Source organism: Myotis myotis, unplaced genomic scaffold (genome assembly GCF_014108235.1).
Source record: "Myotis myotis isolate mMyoMyo1 unplaced genomic scaffold, mMyoMyo1.p scaffold_m19_p_7, whole genome shotgun sequence".
NCBI lineage: Eukaryota > Metazoa > Chordata > Mammalia > Chiroptera > Vespertilionidae > Myotis > Myotis myotis.
This window is the reverse complement of record NW_023416379.1, coordinates 37,789,893-37,814,709: the sequence shown is the minus strand read 5'-3', so window position 1 is coordinate 37,814,709 and position 24,817 is coordinate 37,789,893. Positions and strand designations below refer to the sequence as shown.

The window sequence follows — 24,817 nt, the reverse complement described above, 5'->3', positions numbered from 1 at the left end:
AATTTGGCAATGTAGCAGGATACAAAATTAACCCCAAGAAATCCGAGGCATTTCTATACACCAATAGTGAACCTTCAGAAAGAGAGATTATAAAAACAATCCCGTTTACCATCGCACCAAAAAAATTAAGCTACCTAGGAATAAACTTAACTAAAGAGGTAAAAGACCTCTACTCAGAAAACTACAGGACGTTGAAAAAAGATATAGAGGAAGACATAAACAGATGGAAGAACATACCGTGTTCATGGATTGGTAGAATCAACATCATTAAAATGTCCATACTACCCAAAGCACTCTATAAATTCAACGCACTTCCCATTAAAATACCAATGGCATACTTCAGAGATCTAGAACGAACTCTCCAAAAATTCATCTGGAATAAAAAAAGACCTCGAATAGCTGCAGCAATCCTGAAAAAGACCAAAGTAGGTGGGATCTCAATACCAGATATCAAGATGTATTACAAAGCCACTGTTCTCAAAACTGCCTGGTACTGGCACAAGAATAGGCATATAGATCAATGGAATAGAATAGAGAGCCCAGAAATCGGCCCAAACCAATATGCTCAATTAATATTTGACAAAGGAGGCAAGAACATACAATGGAGCCAAGATAGTCTCTTCAATAAATGGTGCTGGGAAAATTGGACAGATATATGCAAGAAAATGAAATTAGACCACCAACTTACACCATACACAAAAATAAACTCAAAATGGATAAAGGACTTAAATGTACGACAGGAAACTATAAAAATTCTAGAAGAATCCAAAGGCAACAAAATCTCAGACATATGCCGAAGCAATTTCTTCACTGATACAGCTCCTAGGGCACTTGAAACTAAAGAGAAAATGAACAAATGGGACTACATCAAAATAAAAAGCTTCTGCACAGCAAAAGAAACCATCAACAAAACAACGAGAAAACCCACTGTGTGGGAAAACATATTTGCCAATGTCATATCCGATAAGGGCCTAATCTCCAAAATTTATAGGGAACTCATACAACTTAACAAAAGGAAGATAAACAATCCAATCAAAAAATGGGCAAAGGACCTAAATAGACACCTTTCAAAAGAGGACATTCAGAAAGCCAAGAGACATATGAAAACATGCTCAAAGTCACTAATCATCCGAGAGATGCAAATCAAAACAACAATGAGGTACCATCTCACACCTGTCAGACTGGCTATCATCAACAAATCAACAAACGACAAGTGCTGGAGAGGATGTGGAGAAAAAGGAACACTTGTGCACTGCTGGTGGGAATGCAGACTGGTGCAGCCACTATGGAAGACAGTATGGAGTTTCCTCAAAAAACTACAAATGGAACTCCCATTTGACCCTGTGATCCCACTTCTAGGAATATATCCCAAGAAACCAGAAACACCAATCAGAAAGGATATATGCACCCCTATGTTCATAGCAGCACAATTCACCATAGCTAAGATCTGGAAACAGCCTAAGTGCCCATCAGTAGATGAATGGATTAGAAAACTGTGGTACATCTACACGATGGAATACTATGCTGCTCTAAAAAGGAAGGAACTCTTACCATTTGCAACGTCATGGATAGAACTGGAGAGCATTATGCTAAGTGAAATAAGCCAGTCAATGAAGGAAAAATACCACATGATCTCACTCATTCATGGATAATAGAGATCATTATAAACTTTTGAGCAATAACAGATACAGAGGCAGAGCTGCCTCAAACAGATTGTCAAACTCCAGCAGGAAGGCCGGGGAGGGTTGCGGGGCAGGAGGTAGGGGGGTAAGAGATCAACTAAAGGACTTGTATGCATGCATAGAAGCATAACCAGTGGACATAAGACATTGGGGGATAGGGGAGGCTAGGGGACTGTCTAGGGCGGGGGGATAAAATGGACACATATGTAATACCCTTTGTAATACTTTAAGCAATAAAAAAAAATAAAAAAATAAAAAAATAAATAAAACCCCCTTGATATGTAGTATGACCTCTCCCCTCCTCCCTACCACCCCCACCCCCGTTCCCTTCCAGCCTCAGAGGGTAAAGAAGGAACTGGGAAGTGGTTGACAAGCCCCAATTTGGTCTATGTAACTTGAGATCACAATTTCTCTATGGCCTTCAAATGGGTGGGAATATTGTCCAGCTCCTCTCAACATCCCACAAGTCTTTGTTGAGCACTGACATACAGTAGGCAGTGCGCTGGGAGTGCACTCGTGTTCTCACCGATGGGAGCAGCAGAGGCATGGCCCTGTGCCCCTGGGAGGTGGACGGTGTGGCACTATAGGCAGACTCTCGGTGGGAAATTCCACAAGGCTGTGGGATCATCTTGGGGACAGTGGGGTGCCAGGAGAAGTCATAGCTGAGATTCAACCTTGTCTCTTGAGAAAGAGTCCTTGGGGTCCCAGGCACATGACTACATTTCCTCCACAGACATTTCTCAGGACGGATTTCTTCACTGTGATCAGCTTCAGACACCAGCTGTGTATGTGAAACTTTCTGTGGCAAGACTCTACTGTATAGAAAATGGTTTTTGGCAGAACATGCTAGGCCTATATGGATACTAAGTCTTGTCAGAAGAGTCTCAAAAATAAGTGTTATTTGCTTGTTAAAATTCTTTTTCATCCTGAAGGTTGTATTTTTTAAGATCTAGGACTAAGAGGGATCCATTTGCATAGATTTAAAACGTATTTCTATTCTTTAGTTCCATGTAGGAATACAAAGCCCCTTGACTTGTGTTATAGCCTCCATTTCCAAAGAAATACCCACAGACAAGCCTTTTATCATTTCCAGCCTCATTCATTTATAAAACATAGCATCCTCATGGCAGACATGAATGATTCCAGTAGTACACAGAATTTAAAAATCACTTCCGTCCATTAACATTTTGGGGGGAAAGGAGGTAAAGACTCAAGTAAAAATAGAAACTAACCATGGAAATTATTTGTTTACTATTTAGTCACTTTTAAATTACTGTGTTTTCAAATATATTTTTAAGTGTTTTTACTGATTTCAGAGAGAGGATGGGAGAGGGTGAGAGAAATAGAAAAATCGATGAGAAACATGGATGACTCCTGCATGCCCCCTACTGGGGATGGAGCCTGCAACCTGGTTATGTGCCCCAACTGGGAATTGAACCGTGATCTCCTGGTGTATAGGTTGGCCCTCAACCACTGAGCCACGCCAGCCAGGCTGTTTTCAAATATTTGACTAAATATTGATTACTGAAATGTTGACAGGTTTGCTGTATATATTTTAAGAATCTTACTCTTATTTCACTTTTAGAATAAACTCATATCTTCCAAGTTTAAAAGAGTTCATATGAAAGTAAAGAACATGTTGTATAATCTAAAGGGTTCCCCAGACAGCCTATGAGGCCCTTTCAAGTTCCTGGTTTAAAAAAAAAAAAAAAAAAAAAATCTCCCGGCTTAAAGGAGCTGTTTTACTGGTCTTTACAATTATAAAATTCAAATGCTTTTGGAAAGAGATTAAGTTCTTCATTGTGTAAAATTGTCATTCTTTGCTCCTCTTTTAAAGCCCCGCATTGAAAAACATTTATCTGCTGGAGTTCCACCCTTCCCTGGGCCTGGCATCGCTCATCCCCAGAGCCCTCGAGCACCTCTTCCAGGAGGCCCGCCACATCTGCAGGCCTGCATCATCCAGCGGCCTCGCCCTGCTGGAGAGGCGGCTGCTACAGCTGGCCCTGGATGTGTGGCTCACCCCAGCCACGCCCGAGTCCTGGTACAGCGCACAGATCCAGAAAGATGTAGGTTCTCTGAAGGGTGGACAGTGGGCCCTTGGCGAAGGGAATGTTTCCTCCCAGATGTTCCTACTTAGCTTTGCTTTTCTGTTTGGCTCTATTCCTCCCCTATTTGGCCAGAGACAGATCATAATCCTAGGCCTTGCCAGCATTTTTATGTGATTTTGAGGGGAGGAGGGTGTCAAAGTTTCTAGTTTATCAGGACGCTGCTACAGTGAAATTAAAAGGGAGATGTACATAGGTATGTGAGAAGTGTTTTCTGATTTATTATTTATATTTTAACAATATACATTTTTTATTAAAAATGATATGTTTTCTTTCTACTAAGACTCTTTCGAAAATTCACTCCTTTTGTCCTGAGCTGAGGCCTGGTAGGGGAGAGAGAGGACTGAATGTGGAGTCAGGGACCTGGACTCAAGTTCAGCCTTGCCATTAACGTGCTGTGTGCCTTTGACTGGGTGTCTTAGCCTCTCTGAGCCTCACTTTCCTATTGTGGAACATTATGCTTCTGTCTTTGAAGGGGAGTGGTGGTAGGTGAGTTTGATGACCTCTAAAGGCCCTTCCAGCTCTAATGATCTATGGTTCAAGCTGTAGTCCAATGACTTACTTAGTGTTTGCAGTTGGATTTTAATTCTTTTGTTTTTGGTTAAGGGTGTCACAGTTGAACCTGGGTTTTCAGGTTGACCTTACTTTTTGTGGGTACTTGCTGTATATGAAAGAATTTTCAAGGGCCCCAGATGCCAAAAATATCTGTTTCATGTGTCTGGCTCAGCCTTCTATTCCCTCCTACCCAAACTAAATTTTTATTTTATTTTAAATTAATGTTAAGTTGATAAAAATAAATTATTCCTCATGTGCATGTTAAATTATAATCATACACTTCATACAATGCTATCTCCTATTTTTCTCAGTTAACATATTATGTACCTTTCTATATTACTAACCAGTCTTTATACTCATTTTTATAACTGCATAATTCTCTAAGCGATGAATAATAACTTACTTAACAATTTGCCTATTGATGGGCATTCAAATAAGTGTCTAAATTTTCAATATTATTTAAAATGCTATAAGGTACATATATCTCTGCTTATAGATTTTTCCATATTTTGAACTAATTCTTTTTGATAAATTCTTGGAAGTGAAACTGCTGAAACAAAATTTAAGTCTTTGGCTAACATCTTGGCAGATTGCTTGTCAAGAGTATGCCAATTGGGGTGCTGAACACAAAATACAATATACCGATGATGTATTATAGAATTGTACTCCTGAAACCTGTATAATTTTATTAACCAATGTCACCCCAATAAATTCAATAAAAATTGACAAAAAAGAGTTGTGCCAAATTACGATGCCATCAATAATGTTTAAGAGCACCAGTTCTGCTACGTTGTATAATATTAGGTGCGAGCATAGAATGTCGGTTCCAATATATACATATACGGAAAAGGTGGACTTGTCAATTTTTATTTTTTTGGTATTTATTGAGGTTAAATATTCTTATAAATGTCTGGTTATAAACTGTATTTTTGTGTGTGTGAATTTTCTGTTCTCTCCCTTTGTTTATTTATCTCTTCGAATTCTAATGTTATTCCTATCCACTCACATGAACTCTTAAGTAAAAACTTTAATCCTTTCATCCATCATGTTTTCTGCAAATATTTCCCCTAATTTGTCTTTTTATTTTTAACAGAAACTTATTTTCATATAGTTCTTTTCCTTTGTGATTTCTTCTGTCTTCCTAAATCCAGAAAGCAAATCTTCCCTTAGATTTTTCATATTTCTTATTTTATTCTAATTTCTTAAGATTTTCATTTTATTTAAAATATATTTAACCCGTTTAGTATTCTATCTGGTGTGTGTGTGGTGTGAGGTATGGCTCAAAATTAAATTCCCCTCAAATTACCAGTCATGTATCCTCCTATAATTTATTGAGGATTCTTTTCATTTTGTATTATGGTACCAGAGTGTTTTGTTGTTGTTGTTGTTGTTGTTAATCCTCACCCCAGGATATTTTTTCTATTTTTTTTTTGTTTGTTTTTTATAAAGAGTAGAAGGGAAGGAGGGAGGGAGAGAGAGAGAAACATTGATATGAGAGAGACATATTGATTGGTTGCCTCCCGTAATCCCCACCCCCCAAACTGGGGCTGAGGATTGACCCACAACCCAGGCATGGGCCCTTGACTGGGAATTGAACCAATGACCCTTTGGTTCACAGGCTGACACTCTAACCACTGACCCGCACCTGCCAGGGCATGGTACCATATTTTTAAAATGTATTTTAAATTCTCTTATAAATCATAATACATATCTAAGATACTTATTTAGGTTCCCAGTTTTAATAATTATTACTTTTGAATGTGTTCAAATTTGGATCTAGAAATGATAAATATTCAAATTAAACTTTTGTATTAGGCCAGAAAAGAGGGCACATATTACCCTCAGAGGACATGTAGGAATTAGTTTAATAACTTTCTTTATCACTTTTGGAAGACTTTAAGAGTCTAGAAATTGCATCCTTGAGTAGACAAGGCTTTTGGTAGATAAATGGATGGATAGGGGAGTTTGTACACGCTCAGGGAGCCAAACTTGGAAAGGCAGATCAGGGTCCTGAAACTGGGTCCTTGTGGAGTGGTGTATTAGAGAGTAGCAAAGGTGTCAGAGTAGAGGAACTGACCACGACAGGAGGGCATTAAAAACAATGGGATTATTTCACAAGTTGCCCAGGGTTGGCTCTGAGTGGATGAGCGCTGTAAAGGCAGGTTAGCCGGGTGGGTGTGGCTCAGTGGTTGAGCTTCAACCTATGAAGCAGGAGGTCACGATTCTATTCCCATGCATGCCCTCCACTGGGGATCAAGAGCACATGCCCCGCTTGCAAACTTGATCCCCAGTGGGGGGCATGCAGAAGGCAGACAATCAATGATTCTCTCTCATCATTGATATTTCTATCTCTCCCTTCCTCTCTGAAATCAATAAAAATATATATACTTTTTAAAGTATATATAAAAAAATAAAGGCGTTTTAGTGTCCTATAAAAAGGCTGAACTTGGAATTAGGAAGCCTGAATGTACTCTTGGTGTTGCTGTGTGACACTTAGAAAGTTCCAGTGTTGCTTCAGATCCCTCACAGATCAAATGGATATCATGGCATCTGTGACGCCCACTTTATGGGGATCTTGTGAAAATAAACAAGTTAATGTTGATTAAAATAGTTTGAATTGTTGAAAGGCGATCAGAGGGGCTGATAAGAAATTATTATTATTATTGGCCATAAAATATTTGACAGGTATCAAGACTGCTATTTCTATTTAGGTTGTCTTTGTCATTTCTATTCTTTATTTTGGCTTAAAACATTTATAATAATGATAACAACAAATAGGATGTACCAGGCATTTTTACAGCTACTTACTCACTTAAGCCTCTTAACATCCCTTCTAGGTGATTACTTAGTATCTATTAGTGCCTATTTGTACTGTTATTATCCCCACTTTACAGATGAGGAAACTAAGAGATAACACGATAGAGTAAATTGCCCCAAATCTCACAGATTTTAAGTGGCAGAGCCAGGATTTGAGCCCAGAAAATCTGGATCCGGAATCTGTGCTACTAATAGCATTTTTCTTAATATGTGATATTTCTTTTGGGAAAAAAAAATACATATATTTTTTAAATACTTGGTTTTCTCTCAGCTGCTTTCAGCGAAGGTGATGGGCGATCCCTTTCTTGTGGAGGAGATAGGCCTGCTTGCACTTAAGTCTGCAGCAGCCGAAGGACAGAACCAAGGCCGAGGTGCTCGTGTGCTGCTCCTGGAGACGTTTTCCAAACTTCTGGAACTTGTGACCCTCCGCCACCGGCTGATAGAAATGAGCCTGGAGAGCGCACGCTTGGCTCGGTCAGTGGGGGCACTGAGGGTCTGGTGGGGGGTAACAGACAGCGGGGCTTCCTGTCTACAAGCCTTGCCCCCTCCGTGCCCCCGGAACAGCCTGTGGAAACTTTCTAAATTGCTGAAATGGCCACCTGGCTTGCTCCTTCTCTCACCCAGGCCTTCCTATGTGCCTCCCTGACCACTTAGCTAGGCTAGGTCCTAGCACCTGGCCTTCCTCTCCATTCAGCACATTACCGTGAAATAAGATGCTTCATATTGGTTTATTGGTTTTCCTGCTAGTGGAAGTTCCCTGAATACAAAAGCCCTGTGTGTATTGCTTTCCATGGTTCCTCATCACCTGGGGCCAGGCCTGCCCTGCACCAACACTCTAAATATTGACTGGATTTTTCTCTTGACTGTAATGAAGTTGAATAGCAGAGCAGAAACAGTAGAGGGCTACAAAGGAGAGGCAGTGATACCATTCCGGCCTTGCACGGTGTGGTAGGTTCAGCAGGTGAGGGGAGGGAAAGATGAATGACTTAGGTGTTAGGCATGAGTATGAGGTGATAGTAAGACATCCAAGTGGACATGTTCCATTCGCAGGAAGAATATGGAACTAGAGGATTTGTTGCAAACCTGTGTGAGTTCGATTGTGTTCTGATCTTCATGAGAGGCCCTGTACACACAAGGATCCAGTCATCTACCACCAACCATTTGTGAGGGCCTATTGTGGCCTGGGTCTGTACTGGGAACTTCATGTGTATTCATTCATTCATTTAATTCTCAGAATATCCTTTTGAGGTAGCTTGCAAACATTTTGCCAGTGAGGAAGTAGAGGCTCAGAAAAGTTAAGTAATTTGCCTAAGATTGTATAACTAGAAAGTATTATAGAAGAATATATAAATTTAAACCACAAGTCAAGATATTTATTAACCTCTATGATATTATTTCCCCATAATTTTTGGTCATAAATCTTAGAGCTCACAATGTAAAAGTCATCCCTGATACAGTTTGATAAGATACTGTAGTCATGTGAACAAGATATTATGGGAGCACAGAAAATGGAGTATTTCGTTCTATTTAAGGGGATCATGGAAAGCTTCATAGAAAAGGGGCTGTTATGGGATGAATTGTGTCTCCCCCTGACCCAAATTCATATTTCAAGTCCCAACCCTAGTACCTCAGCATGTGACTTTATTTGGAGATAGGGTCTTTACAGAAGAAATCAAGTTAAAATGAAGTTACGGAGCTGGGCCCTAATCCCATAAGACTGGTGTCCCTATAAGAAGAGGTGATTTGGACAAAGGCACACACAGAGGGAAGACAATGTGAAAACACAAGGAGAAGATGGCTAACTATAAGCCAAGGAGAGAGGCCTTCCTTCACAGCCCTCAGAAGGAACCAACCCCGCGGACACCCTGACCTCAGGTTTCCATCCTCCAGAGCTGTGAGATGTATTGCTGTTGTGTAAGCCACCCAGGTTATGGTACTTTGTTACAGCAGCCTAGAGAACTAATATAGGTGCCATTTGAACTCAGCCTTAACGTGCCAATTTCTCAAGATGGAGAAATGTGTTGGAATGGGGGTGAGAGAAGAGGAGAAGACATTCTAGACACAGGGAGCTGAAATGCCAGGGGACACCCGAATGGAGCCTTGCTGCAAGCTGTGGAAACGTGGGAGTAGAATGCAGAGTTGGGCAAGATGGAGATGGGGTCCCTAGAGGGGACTGTTGGGGTGTGGGGCTGGAAGGCAGACACCCCAAGGAGAGTATGGAGAAGATGAGAAGAGGACTGGGTTTGGAACCTCAGGAAACACCAGGATTTGAAAATAAAGACAAGAAGAAGCCAATGAAGACAGAGAGAGTGGTCACAAGTAGGAGCGTGGACATCCTGGGTCCAGGAGAGCAATGTTCCTTAAGAAGGGGACATAGGCCAGTCGGGAAGAGTTCCACGGGAAGAAAATGAACCTTGTATTGAGGGCAATATAGGTGATCTGGTGAGGACTCTGAGGACAGAAGCTAGCTCGCAGGAAATGAGAGTTAAGGAAGTACCCAAGCACATCTCCTCCTACGTTACTTCTATTTTCAACTGTCATGGCAAAGGGCAGACAGAAGACCTTTGTGGCTCATTCACTTCCTGCCCTACTTGTGTTACTTTTATTTTGCCTTTTGCTTTTGTGCTTATTCTAATGTTTTGGTTTTCTTACCACTTAGTTTCCTTTTAGGGGAAAATAAATAGTAAATGGTTTTGGCTCTTTTCGCCCCTTTTAGTCTCTATAAGAAAATGGCATGGGAGATGGGCTTTGAAGAGTTCCATTTGCATCTGAGGCCTGTTCACTTTGAATTTGCAACACACAAGGACAAGGTGGATTATCCACCGCCTGTCTTTATCACCTCTCTGCTGGAGAACAGTGATCGCGTAGACAGGTGAGCCTTAAGAGGGTCAAAGTAAAAATAATGTAATGGTAGAATGAATGACTAGTGAAAAATAATTTCTACCACCACTGGACATGCAAATGCAATTGTATTTCTAATTGTATTTATATTCTGTCTGCCATAATGCCATCTATTTTCTTTCTTCCTTTTTCTTAATAAGAGGGGAAAATAAGGTCTCAATGAAGGGGAATAATTTGTAACTGAGAAATGGAAGAATCAGATCAGAGAGTTCAAATGAGATGGAATCACAGGCTCAGGCAGCTACCCAGGTTGACTATGTTGCTTCTGGGTAGAAAGGGGTGTGAGGGTTGATCTCATGGGGCAAGAACCGTGGATCAGAAGTCCAGGTCTCTTCTCTCACTTTCCCTGGGACCAGGAAGAAATCAGTCAAGTGTTTTTGAGCACTGTTTCCTCGAAATTCTAACACAATGTACAAATCTAACATATATGGCAATATCGTATACAGTTTCTTCTGTTGGTCAATAAAAGAAGCTGACTCAAACCAGTGAAACCTCTATTTCATGCCCATTGGCAGAAAGCAAACACTCCTACCACTAACAGATCATGAATCCATTCAGTTAGAGAAAGGGATCTTTTCCCCCTCAGAGAGTGCACCTTTGATGTATGCTGAGAAGAAATTTTTGTCTTCTTTCCTTCCCCTCTAGTCTGCCCTCCCCCTGAGGGCCCTAGTTCTATCCTTAGAGATTTCTGGTCCTGGTCCCACCCACCCAAGGAAGGCAAGGGTGACCCCAAGGAGGGAAAGTCACCTTGGTTTTGCTGATGTGGATCCCTGCTCAAAATACAACTTGGATATGTTAGTATATTAATATGTTAAGGGACTCATCTTCCTCAGAGAGAGCATGGGTAGAATGGAGGGGTTAGGCTGATAGAATACAATGTCTTGGAATTTCTCAATCTTGGCACTATGAAAATTTGGGGCAGAGTGACTCTTTCTTGTAGGGGGCTGTGTATCAGAGGTTGTTTAGCAGCACCCCTGACCACTACCTACCAGATGCTAGTAATACCTCTTCTTCCCATTTGTGACAATCAAAAATGTCTCCAGATATTGCCAAATGTCCTCTGAAGGCAAAATGTCCCCCGCGCTATCCTGTCACACGAGCTAAACCAAAAAGAGAATTTATTGTTAGGATAGAGAGGGATCTCATAGAAGCTGAAGGCAAGGCTTAGTCTCCAACCTAGAGCTAAGCTATTCTCTGTCTCTTCGAGGGCCTCCTGCTGGAGCTGATCTTTTACACTGCCGTGAGATAGGGCCTATTTTGTTCAGTCAGAATCAACCAAACAGCACAGGTTGCCCACGTGCTCTGTGTCCTGGCCAAGCAGTGCTGGTCCTCCCAGTGATGACCCAGAGATTCTGCAAGATCTGGGGAGCCTTCTGAATTCCTAGAGAACGGTTTATGCATCCAAGGAATTGTGTCTGGAGTTTGCATTTGTTTTATATATGTTCATTTCTTAAAGTTGCCACTTTGGAGTTCTGCTGTGACAACAACATATATCAAACATAAGCATAGTGACTTACATTTTAAAAAGTACATTCATGCATATGATTCCACTTAATATTTGTCACAGCCACATATGAGATAAGTGATATCCCATTTACATAAAGTCATAGATAAAGAAACCCAAAGTCATAGATATTAAATTACACAATAGAGTCTCATAGTTATGGACAAAGGCAGAAACGTGGTTACAAAGAATATTAGATGACCATTAGGGCAATGGGAGAGAGTTAGAACTGGACAACTTTTAGGGAGTGCACAAGGGGGTCTGAGTCCGAGAGGGGTCTGAGCAAATGAGGCTGTGGGGAGGAAGACACTTCTCTCCATCTACCCTCTTAGGCTCTTTCTGCTGGTCTAATAGTCAAATCAACATGAGGCAGAGTAACAAGAGAAAATGATCCAATTTAATTATATATGTTCTATGGGAACCCCATATACATGAGAGGTTCAGCGGGGGGAAAGGAAAAATGAGGTAATAACTTTCTGAGCTAAGGACTGAGGCAAGGCACCTTGGGGCTTCAGCAGGGAGGAAGGTCATTCTCAGGACAATAAGATCAGATGCTCATTTGTTCAGTAATTAGACGTTTGCTCTGGCCTAGATATGTCATAAAAAGTTATCTCTGGTGATAAACTCCTATTATAGACAAGGCCTTTAATTTAAATTCTTTAAGGGAGAGGTAAAAGTTTCTGGAAGCCGGCAGGGTTTCAACTGCCTTTGGCTCAAGACAATCCACATGCCAAAGTGGGGAGGTCAAGAAGGCAAGAGGAAAAACAGGAGAAAAACAGTGGTATAGTGATCAAGAGAAAATAATTTCAAATGCTCCAGGGTGGATAGTCACCACAATGAAACTATAGGGAGATCAAGTCCAATAAGGACTGAAAAGACCACAGAGCCCTTCAGTCTTCGAGTGGAAATATCAAGTCTTGCATAACATCTGCACTTGCTGATGTCTCAGAGCTGATCACAGGCCATTCTGTCCCATCAGAATGGGCATCTCTTGACTTATGGCACAGCACAATGACTGAAACAGTGACATGTTTCTTCTTGCAGATATTCTCCTACTACTCTTGTCTTGGCCATCTCTGAGGTGGATGATAACCAAGTTGGCAAATTTAGTTTTTATACAAAGGAAGCCATCCTTAAGGTAAATTATTTTAATTTTTTTTAAAAGAAACTAAAGTAAAATTAAGCAATTTTCTCATGTATTTCTTTAAAATCATAATGTTTAATCCATATAAGGCTGGGTCTCTTATATAAGAAAAGCTTCCAACTTCATAAGTAATGATGAAGGCCTTGCCTCATTTGATGTGCACATTCGCCTGGTTTGAACTATAGAGACTGCAACCCCCCTTGCAATAACTTCTATTAGATATTAAAAAGAAGCACTTGTAGTGAGTCATCTTTGTGTCAAGCTTTTGAAAATATACGCTTGTTATTGGAGCTTTTATCTGACCTTTTTAAGTCAGATGGTGCTGTTTTTTTCCTGTCACTCAGATAGCTTCCTTTGCTTCTATGTGTGTATGTGCAGGCTTCAATTTGTGTGTGTATTTTTTAAACATAAATCTAATCTTGGCAGTTTTGCAAGAGCCTTCCCCTATGCGTGTTTGCTCACCCATTAAAGCCTGCTCATCCTTTTCTGACATTTGGGGAAACCTGATGGTGTCCAGCTACAGAGCAAATCAAGCTTTGGGGCTGCCTTCCTGGATGAAATGCTGCTTAGGGAGATTCAGTCTTGTGACTGAGGAACAAGGATCTCAGCTCATCCTGCAGTTTGACTTTTATATATACACTAGAGGCCTGGTTCACAAAATTCGTGCACTTGTGGGGGTCCCTCAGCCCAGCCTGCACCCTCTTGCAGTCCAGGAGCCCTTGGAGGATGTCCGACTGATGGCTTAAGTTGACAGTCAAACATCCTTAGCACTGCCACGGAGGCAGGAGAGGCTCCCGCCACCACCACTGTGCTTGCCAGAGCCCAACTTCCGGCTGAGCAGCACTCCCACTGTGGGAGCACACTGACCACCAGGGGGCAGCTCCTGTGTTGAACGTCTGCCCCCTGATGGTCAGTGCACATCATAGCGACCGGTCTTTCTGCTGTTCAGTTGATTTGCATATTAGTCTTTTATTATATAGGATGCTGCATAAGTGGTGATCTCAACCCTCAATTTTGCTTTTCCTTTTTTTAAAGAACTTATTTTTGTTGTTCAAAATATTACATATGTCCTCCTTTTTCCCATTGACTCTCCTCCACCTAATACCACCCCCCCTCCCCCAGACCCTCACCACACTATTGTCTATTTTCTATGGGGTATGCATATATGCATATAAATTCTTTGGTTAATCTCTCCACACCCCTCCTCTATCCCACCTGCCCTCTGAGATTCCGCAGTCTGTTCCATGCTTTTATGTCTCTGGACCTATTTTGTTCATCAGTTTATTTTGTTCATTAGCATCCATGTATGAGTGAGGCCATGTCATATTTGTCTTTTTCTGACAGGCTTATTTACCCTTTTCTTTATGAGAGAAATTCCTAATCCGTTTTATATTTTCTTTTTGTAGCTCTTGTTCCATTCGGGAGTTGAAAACATGCAAGTGACTCTTGCTTGTCAAGCTGCTCAGAAAAATGCTTTGATGGTGGCTGTCCAGCATGCGTTCTATCACATTCCCCGAGGGGGCTGTCCTGCTGATGTCCAGGTCAGCCTGTAAGATAGGGGAGCCTGAGGCATGCTACCATGACCCACCAGCTAACATCAGGCTGTTCCTTCCTTGCATACTTCCCTCCTTACCTTTACCTCTACCTCTCCTTCCTCCCTTCTTTCTCTTCTCCCCCTTTCTCTTCTCTTTCTCCCATTTTTCCTTCTTTCCTATATTTTTCTTTTCTTTTCTTCCTGCCTTTCTTTTATTTCTTCTTTTCTAAAGTGACTCAACACATGACCAAATCTTTACTTGGTCTTTTACCTTTTATTGCTAATAATTTTTCTTTATATGTAACTCTATAATATTGACTAGCTAGAATAAAATAACCTTTTCATCCACCTTTGCCCTTTGTAGATAAAGGACTCCATTGTTTTATATTTTATCCTTCCTATATTTCTTTTTTTTGCAAAAGTAAAATTTTTTTAGGGTAGCCAAATGAGGAATGCACAAGGCCAAAGTAGTAAGGGATTATAAATTCATTAGGTCATCTGGATACTAGATGGGCTGAGCCTCCAAATGGTGCCAGCACCCAAAGATAGGGAGTCAGAGGTTTTAAAGGACTCTAGGTGGGCTTTTTATGGGCAGAGAATTCTCTGTGCAGGTCCAGAGCCTGGGACGGTCCAGAGGGGAGAGATAATGGTCTTAGCAAGTGGAATGTGGTCTTAGCAAGTGGAATGTGGTCTAAGCGAAAGGGAATGTTCATTGCGAAGTGGCCTAAAGGGCAGTTCCAGGGGAGGGGTATCGATTCAATTATTTGATCAAACCTAACGAACTTATGCCTTCTTTTTTCCACAAAAGTCAACACCCAATATATACTCTTTCTTTTTCTGGCTTTTTTTTTTTTTTTTTTTTTTTTTGGTTGTTATTGAGATACTAGTGGCTAGTGCACGGATTCGTGCACATTGAAAGGAAATTAATTAGAAGAAATATTTTAATATCGCCATTTGCCCTTTATAATAGAAGTGTCGATCAAATTCATGATCGACAATGACAGATCAAAACACGTATGTGTGATTGGTGCCAGCAAGAGCTTTATATGTATTGCGCATGCGCGATTCAACATTTATTTTTAAATGGCCAGTGTGCGTCCTATGTACCAGCCAGTCAGTTGGTCGGATGGATGGACAGTTGGTCACTTGGTCTTTTATATATATAGATAATTTACATTACATTAAATTTATCCCTTTACCATATATTATTCACAAGATCATGCAACCATCACCACAATTTAATTCCAGAAAGTTTTCATCACTCTCAAAAGAAATTCTGTACCAATTAACAGTCACTCCCATTCCCCTCTCCCCTCAGCCCCTAGCAACCTGGAATCTGCTTTGTGTCTCTATAGCTTTGCCTATTCTGGAAATTTTATATAAATGGAATCATAAAACATGCCACTTCATGTCAGATTTCTTTTTGCTTAGCATTATGTTTTCAAGCTTCATCCATGTTTGAACATGTATCAGTACTTCATTCCCTTTTACTGATGAAAGATATCCTATAGCTATACCACATTTTGTTTCTCCATTTATCAGTTAACAGGCATTGGGTTGTTTTTACTTTTGGGCTATTATGAATAATAATATGAACATGTTATTGTCTCACTTCTTTATTTTAGCTATGCTAGTGGGAGTAAATGGTATCTCATCATGGTTTTCATCAGCATTTCTCTAATTACTAATGATTTGAGGATCTTTCCATGTGCTTATTGGCCATTTGTATGTCGTTGTTAGAGAAATGTCTATTCAAATGCTTTGCCCTTTTACAAATTTGGATTTTGGGGTCTTTTCATTATTGTAAGAATTCTTTATTTAATCTGAATACAAGCCCCTTATCAAGTATAATATTTGCAAATATTTTCTCCCATTCTGAGAGCCATCTTCTCACTTTTGTGGTGGTGCCCTTGGAAACAAATTTTTCATTTTGATAAATTCAATTTACCTATTCTTTCTTTTGTTATTTGTTCATTTGAGCTCATCAGGTAATGCTAAGGTATGATTCATGCTCCGGAGGAACTTACAGGCCAGTGTGGGTTAGGGGGACTGGCCAACAAGTAGTTCAAATGCACAAGGCATGAAAGAGATTCAACAAGCTATTGAAAGAATTTAAAGAAAAAGAGATCCCATTTGGGCACCTCAGTAGGGTAGCACAGAGAGGAGGCATTTGGGAAAGCCTGGGGGATGAGCTTTTTGATAGGCAGAGATGACCATGTGATCATTCTGAGTAGAGAGGAGTCCCTTCAGATACCCAGGCATGGAAGCAAGAAAGGGCAGATGGGGACTAGAAAAAAATGAGCTGGTTAATCACCACTTGTGGTTTTCATACAAAGTTAACATATAGATTCCTTTATTTAATTAATTTAATCTTATGAGGAATACCAATGATTAAACAGGTATAAGTGGGGTTGTTATGAATGTCAGAGAGATTGAGAGGCTTATGAGTTATTTCTTGAGATCCACCCAGGGAGCAAATGTTGAAAGTCACTAGATGGGAGCACAGGGCAGGCAAGGGAAGGCATGAAGAGGAATAGCCTGGAAAGACCTATAGCACTGGGAGGGGTAAGGAGGCATTAGGGTAAAATATACAGGAATATATAAATATACATGAATATATGTGTATGTGTATTTATATGCTTTCGTATGAATGTGGGACAGGAAGAGGGCTAATGAGATAATAAGGAGGAATAAATGATGAAGACAGTGAAAAGGACCAAGAGGAAGGGAGGAAAGGGAGGGGAAAAAGGAAAGAGACAGAGACAGAATAAAATTGTGCATTGCTACCAAAGCCAAAGGAGAGAAATGTTTCAAGAAGAAATGAGTCATCTAAGAAGATGTGCAGATGACAAATAAGCACATAAAAAAGGAGTTCAAAACCATTAGTTATTAGATAAATATAAAACCCCAGTGAGAAATAACTGCACACCCATTTGAATGGTTAACTTTTACATGGCTGATCATTCCAAGTGTTGACAAGGATGAGAAGGATCTGGAACTCCCATACACTGCTCATGGGAATGCAAAATGGTCAATCATCTTGGAAAATAGTTTTGGTACTTTCTTAAAAAATTAAACATAAGCTTACCAGATGATCCGGCCAGTCTACTCCTATATATTTATGCAAGAGAAAGCACATTTCCATATAAAGACATACACAAATGTTTACAGCAGCTTTATTTTAAAATAGCTAAGAACTGGAAAAAACCCAAATACCCATCACCAGATGAACGGATAAACAAATTGTGGTATATTCATACAATGGAATACTACTCAGCAATACAAAGACATGATCTATTGATATACACAACAATATGGATGAAGCCAGACAAAAAAGAGTACATACTGCATGACTCCCTTTATATAAAGTTCTAGAAAATGCATTCTGATCTATAATTGCAGAAAGCAGAGCAACGGTTACTTGAGGGAGGGAAGGGGGGTGGGTCATTATTTTTTTGTGGTGATGGTTTCAGTTGCACACATATACTAAAACTTCTCTAATTGAATACTTCATATATGTGCTGTTAATTGAATGTCAATTGTACCTCAATAAAGCTATTTTTTAAGCTATGATTTTTAAAATATATTTTTAATGATTTCAGAGGGAAAGATAGAAATATCAAGGATGAGAGAGAATCATTGATCAGCTGCCTCCTGCACACCCCACACTGGGGATCAAGTCCATGTGCCCTGACCGGGAATCACTCATAGGTTGACTCTCAACCACTGAGCCATGCCAACCAGGCAAAGCTATTATTTTTTAAAAAGAAGAAGAAAGAAGAAAAAGTTGAAAGTTGATAGAGTTAAGTCTAGAGGGAAGAACCAGAGAGTAGGGATTAAAATGAGACCCTTTGACATTCTCCAAGGCTCACTGCTGACTGACAGAGCAGCTCTGATGGAGTTGGAGTGAAGGCATACTGCCAGTGTTAAGGAGTGACAAGGTGACAAAAATACAAACGCGGTGTATATTTACTGCTCCAGTATTAGTCAGCTCAGGTTGCCAAAACAAAATACCATGGACTAGCTTAAACAACAGAAATTTATTTTCTCATAATTCTGGAGGCCAGAAATCCAAGATCCAGGTGCCTGCATGGTCAGCTTCTGGTGAGGGCTCTCTTCTTGATTGAAGATGGCTGAACTCTCACTGTGGCCTCACGTGGCAGCGAAAGAGAGAGAACTTTGTGTCTTTCTCTTCTTGTAAGGGCACCAGCCCTATCAAATTGGAGCCTCACCATTATGACCTTACCTAACCCTAATTACCTTCCAATACTATCTTCAAATGTCTTCAAATACCATCTTATTGGGGGAAGGGGCTTCAACATAAGAAGTTAGGGGGAGATACAAACATTTAGTCCATAGTAGTTCTTTAAGAAGTTTGGTCAGAATTGCGGAGGAAGTTTGAGGGGGCAAGATAATTAAGAATAAAATAGATATAAATATATTTGTAGGAAGGAGCTGGAAAAGAGGAAGCAATTGAGGATAGAAATGTAGATGGGCCTGGTGGGTGTGACTCGGTGGTTGAGTTTCGACCTATGAACCAGGAGGTCACGGTTTGATTCCTGGTCAGGGCACATGCCCAAGTTGCAGGCTCGATCCCCAGTGTGGGGTACGCAAGAGGCAGCCAACCAATGATTCTCTCTCATCATTGATGTTTCTATCTCTCTCTCCCTCTCCCTTCCTCTCTGAAATCAATAAAAATAGTTTATATATAAAAAAGAAAGAAATGAAACATGGGCATGCTGGGCTGTTGAAGGCAGGTGGGGAGTCAGAGAGTTAACAGTTCAATTCAGAAGCTTCTGTGGTCCAGGCAAGGCAGTGAGCTAAGTGATGAATATACATGGACTCGTGGAATCCTCTCAACAGCCCCATGCGATGGGGAATATCATCCCCTTTTTCTGAAAAGTTAAGGACAGAACCAAGATCACAAGCGTGTCAGCACTGCGACCTGATTGCAGAGCTTGTGTTTTCTTCCCTCTTAGCTCACTCACAGCCTTTCTTAGACCTCTGAAGTCTTCTGTCCTGGATATTCTACCACTTCCAAGAGACCCGGCTAACACAAGGGCCTTCACAAAAAGTCAGGATGGAAACATTACATTTTTACCCAGGATTTTTTCCTTTTGCCTCATTCTTCTTTAGTAATTCAGGTAAAGCGAACTCCTTACTTCTTTCTTTGAAAAAGTAGTCTTTCCTTTGAAGACAATATTTTTTTTAGTTAGTATTTTAGGAAAAATGTAAAAGAATTCCATTCATTGTGCCCGAGAGCTCCATAACCAATAGGAGTATTGAAAAATATGGATTTCCCTTTTTTTTCTCCATCTTCCTTTTCCTCGCCCCGCCCTCCCCGCCGCCTCTCCCTCCTTCATCATTGCATGGTGCATGGCAGCATATATAGCCCACCTCCATCTGCTAGCCTTAGACTCTACCAGAATGGGCACCCGAAACAAGTTCTTAGATCTCACAGCCATGAAGCCCATCAGCAGTATTTCTTGAGAGGCCCCTCTGATCGAGCATTCCACTAGCCACCTGTGGAATGGAGCATTTTTGTCAGAGCACTTTAGATAATTGCATTCTATTCTGGAAATAGTTACTCTTAGTGCCTCACCCCTTTATTGTGCAAAATAGTAGCTCCCTTCCCTTCCCTCCCTTACTCTCCGTACTTTCCTCCCCTCCCCCTTCTCTCCATTCCCACCCCTTCCCCAGGTATCCAGTCATTTACATGTATTTGTGGTCAGTTGTGGCTGTGAGATAATTTTATAGCCAGTACCACAGGACATATAAATCCAACAACTTGGATTCACTTTGGTTTGAAATATTTTAGGAAATACGTTCAGATCTGAGAAATGATGGTGGAATGGGTCCAACCAGAAGAAATTCCAGAATTGTAAATGGCATAGAGAGATTGCTGTTGGCCCCAACTCCGAAACTTCCAGACACCTTTATTCTTCCTTCAGAAAGATCCAGGGCTATCAAAAGGTACTGTATCAGAGGGAAGCAGGATTAACATAAATGTGTCCTCTTTTAAGTCAGTTAAGAACAGAGTGTTATGAGACTGAAGAATGACTAAAACTCCCAGAGTGACCAGCATGTGTTTGATTTTGAACCTTGTATGAACAGTGAGAAGGCTCATTCCTTCTGATACACTCCAGTCTATGAAGGAGAGTTAACAGTTCCTAATTACAACCTCTTTTCTCTTCTCTTCTTCCCTCTCCTCCCTTCTCTTGCTTTTCCCTCCCTCTCCTTCCTCCCTTTTTCTACATTTTTCAAACTTGAAAAAGAGTAGAACACAAGAACAAAGAATATTGGCCTCTCCAAATGTCTCTTAGTGAGAAGTACAGACCTATCCTTACTATTCTAACAAGAGTTTTGTCTTTGCTTAGAATAATAGAATGGTGTGTTGTCAAAGAGACAGTCTCTAAAAAGATATGTCTATGAGGCAGGGATGCCCTATTATGTCTTGATTTCTTCTCACCATGACAGAGAGAGATATTTGTATTCTGCAATAATTATAAATACTCTGAGTATTTCATTGGGGCATACCAATGATATTCTAGTTTAATTCTGGTAAATTTAATGGGGAGAAAAAAACAACAACAGGCAAAGCTACTCTACTTCTCAAGATGCCATTAATCTGACATATGGCCAGAGTTCAGGTGCCGTAAATCCTCACTCCCAATGTGTGGGTGGAAGATTTATGATCAATGTGGCTGGTCCAGCAGACCCTTGAGAGGGCCTCTCAGTCCAGGTGCCCCTACGCATGAGGTCTGGAGGACACAGAGACTTGGATAGTACAAACACTGGGCCAGGCTGTGAGGTTCGGGACTGCCAATGCATGCCTCGTGCACATGAGTCCCGAGGAGGAGGAGGACACATCCGCACAGGAAGCAGCTGGGACTATGAAGACAGAGCCACCAGCTCCCCTGCTGCAGTGCCCAATGTGCAGCCTCAGGTGTCCCTGTCCTTCAGAGAGTTCTCGAGTTGTCTCCTTGCTATACGTCCACTTGCCTTGGGCTCAGATGTCTCTGTTCACTTGTCAGGGCTCCGGAGGCTTTTGTGTCTATTCAATTAGAAAAGGTGGGACTGCGGGACATGATGCTGAATGCCTTCCTCCTCAGGAAACAAGCCATGGCTGACTCAATGAACCTTGTGAGTATAGTAAGAAGGGCTCCCTAAAGCTCTCATATCATCTTTTACATTTGAGCAAATAAAAATTCTTAACTTAGAGCCTGTTGCATTCGCCTATTTGGATAGGACCATTGAAAACATATTATAAAGAACTGAAAAAGGGAGCTCAATAAGAAGTACGAAGGAAGCCATTCAAGCCAACTGCAGTCTGGTTTTTAAAATATGTGCATTTTCCCAAGGTCACATTTCGTTCTGTCACTTTCTAAATGAAACTAGTTTCAGCACCAGCTCTGGAACATTTGCCCGTTCCTGAGAGACCCGCCGGTGCCTTAGGGTGTTTAGACAACGTGAACAAAGACTCTTGCCATCTAATTCACCTGTTATCATGTTTTTTCAGGCACGGTCACCTTGTTCCTATTAAAGGGTTTTATACTGGCCCAATCTCTCCAAAACATATTTATAAAGCGCAAGTCTTTAAACAGTTAAAAGTATTGCTTAAGTTTGTGAATATCATTTCATTATTTATTAATTTTTTGATGAGGAAATCGTTAGGTCGATGCAGCGATGTTTGGGAAAGAAATGGCAATCTTTCTGATAGGATCATGGCTCAAGTAAAACATATTTACAATCTCTAGGCTTTTTCCCTACCTGTGACTGAAAACGAAAGGCCTAAATTTACCTAATCCAATTGGGATGTGAGGGAGGCCAGATTTCAAGTTTACTACTGAACAATAATGGAGAGAAAGGACTCCTTTTAATAAGTCACTGAGATATTAAATTAGTTTTTTACTATAATATTAAAAAATATTGACCAAGTGGAAATTGTAATAACTCATTAACTGCTCATAGGATTATTTAATGCTGATCAGATTAGAAAGGGCTCAGGCAATAAATTGTCAATTTTGCCAAAGTCTGGGATTTTAGCCTATTTACAAGCGGGTACGTTAACCTGTGACTGTTTTGTGGAGGCTGGCAGAAGACACAAGACTCTGGTTAAGAGACAAAATAACTTCATTACTCATAGCAGAGCAGGCAACATGGGCTTTGTGTTTGTGTCAGTTCCCTTGGCTCCCCAAGGGCCACGGGAGCAACATGGGAGCCTGGATGCATGCACTGGGTGTTTGTCACAGTTGAGTAATACTGAGTTTGGAGGAACCCACCTCTTTTATAGCAAGTCTGCTCTTTTTCCTGGAGGGAGGCATTACCTCATCCCTTAAGACTTCTTTCTGCAAACATAACCCTTAGAAATGGCCCCCGTAAAGATTGGTAGGGCCTTGCCTTCTTCGCTCACTCAGCAAAATGTAGGGGAGTGGGAGACACCCCTGGGGGAGTGTTTCCCAATAAGGTGACCTTCAGGAAGAGTTTCTCAACAGTGTGGCCTTTTTCTGCTTTAAGTTTGCTCTCAGTTTCTACATAGATACTTGCTTGGAGAGTGTTTATAACCAACTGTTTAATAGAAGAACTATCATCTTCTTTTATTACAGGATGAAATTGAGAAAACCAAGAGAGAAGTAATAGTGGAATATTGTCAGAAGTAAGTATAGGCTATGTAGTACATGGGAACTACACATGCTGATTTCTCTGACTCTGAATTCAATAAACACCAGAATTATGTAGAAATTCTCCAAGGTATGAGGTGATCTGTTTTGTTTGAGCCATGATCCTATTAGATAAAATCAAATCAAGCTGACCTCTGACACACGGAAGAAGGAGCATGAGAAGTGAAGGACAGGAGATGCTTTGAAGGGGCCCATGCCTTTGCCTTCATGCAGTAGCAATCTGACCCAGACAGAGATTTCTTCATGACAGAGGTTCTCTATTCTCTTTGAAAGATAGTCTAGGAAAGTAGATCCTAGAACTTCTGTAGAGAGGACTCACCTCTGGACATCTCTTCTGATTTTTCAGATTTAACCACCGCATGTCTCACTATGCTCTTCGGGGTCAGATCATGGCCTACTGCAATAGCCTGAGGGCCCTGCTGAAAGATTTCCCTACCGTCAGGGACACCGTTTTCATGGTGGGGCAACCACAAGAGAAGAAGGGGTTAAGGGATTCCAAGAAGGGCTGCAAGGATGACCTCAGGTGCGTAACTTCCGTTAGAGCTTGTTGCTCTCCCTCTCTACCCTACCCCTCACAGGGAAGAAGCATGTGAAGTTTGGCATGGAAATCTTGCTCCCATTATTGCATTTGACCTTGATTTTCCAGCCCAGAAGGGCAAAAGAAAGAATTAACACTTTAAGAATGAGTACCTGTGGGGGTGGGAAGGGGGGGGGGTAGAGGTGGAAGAGGGCATAGAGGGGATAAAATGGCAATGGAAAAATTTTAATTTAATTTAAAAAAAATAAAATAAAAAAGAATAAGAGTATCTTTGTATTTGAACCCAGAGGAGTTCTTTGTTTATGGGCTATTTGACTGCTTTTTCCATGTATACAGTTTTATTTTCTCCTGGAGAGCCCTAAGATTTTCATCAATCACACCCTTTTACACAAGTCAGCCTCTAAAATAAGAAAGCAAATAAGTAGACTTGATCTTGAGCTGTCCTGGCTTCAAATATTTTACTCAATGGGGTAGAAGAGATATTCAGAGAAAAATGGTATACCAATGCCTTGGGTAAATCAGTGCTTTTCTGTATTTCTCTGACAGAGAAAAAAATATATGTAGTAATATTAAGTGATAATACTTTCTTATCATGCTTTATCCAGTTTTCCAAATGTTACCTTAGCCTACTAGAGCTCACTCACCTGGATGAGGAGTTAGCACACCTGTGCAGTCAGTGACTACATTTCCTTTAAAAAAAGGAGGTGATTTATAGTTATGCAGTCTCCAAGGGGGAGAAAAACATCCTGTAGGATGAGCTTGCCTCCCTCCTTTCTCTTTCCTTACTGCACGGTGCTGAGTATCAGTAATAATAACTACGATCATAGAACAGGTAGATGAGAGGGATTGAAAGACCATTTGTATCAGACCACTCTTTCACTCACTTATTCATTCATGCATCATTCAAACACTATTTATTCAGTGCTGACTTAGTACCAGGCACTTCACTATGTACTGGAGTTACAAAGGTGATTAAACCATGGACTCTGGTGATAAATTCAGGCTAGTGGGGGAAAGTTCTACAAACAAAAGAGTAGCTGTGATGGCATCAAAGGAGTTTAACTCCATCCCAGGGCCTCAGGGAGAAATTCAAAAGGAGGAGGTGACAGGTAAGTTGGAGTTCATCAAGAAAATGGAGATAACAGAACAGGCTAGAGAATGCTAGAGAATGCAAGAAGTTGAGTCCTTAAGCCCTTGATAACTGGTTATCAAAATAGTGGTCACTCCTATGTTGATACTGACAAGGTGCCCAATTTGTGATACCAGTGTTTTGTCTCAAGAGCTCAGCCAATGCATTCACTTGGGTAGACTTCAGGATTTACGTAATGACAGCTGCATTTGAGAAAGAAGTAGGGC

The 24,817-nt window shown here is 40.8% G+C and overlaps 1 protein-coding gene across 1 annotated transcript in view; it reads left to right on the top strand.

The window, feature by feature from the left end:
* LOC118660659 overlaps positions 1-24,817 on the top strand; it is a 93,528-nt gene that overhangs the window by 56,587 nt on the left and 12,124 nt on the right. The window contains exons 18-26 of the mRNA XM_036318300.1: positions 3,520-3,748; positions 7,431-7,633; positions 9,876-10,031; positions 12,609-12,702; positions 14,115-14,249; positions 20,061-20,215; positions 21,277-21,385; positions 22,849-22,898; positions 23,270-23,446. Coding sequence (XP_036174193.1) covers positions 3,520-3,748; positions 7,431-7,633; positions 9,876-10,031; positions 12,609-12,702; positions 14,115-14,249; positions 20,061-20,215; positions 21,277-21,385; positions 22,849-22,898; positions 23,270-23,446 — 1,308 coding nt within the window. The remainder of the gene's footprint in view (positions 1-3,519; positions 3,749-7,430; positions 7,634-9,875; positions 10,032-12,608; positions 12,703-14,114; positions 14,250-20,060; positions 20,216-21,276; positions 21,386-22,848; positions 22,899-23,269; positions 23,447-24,817) is intronic.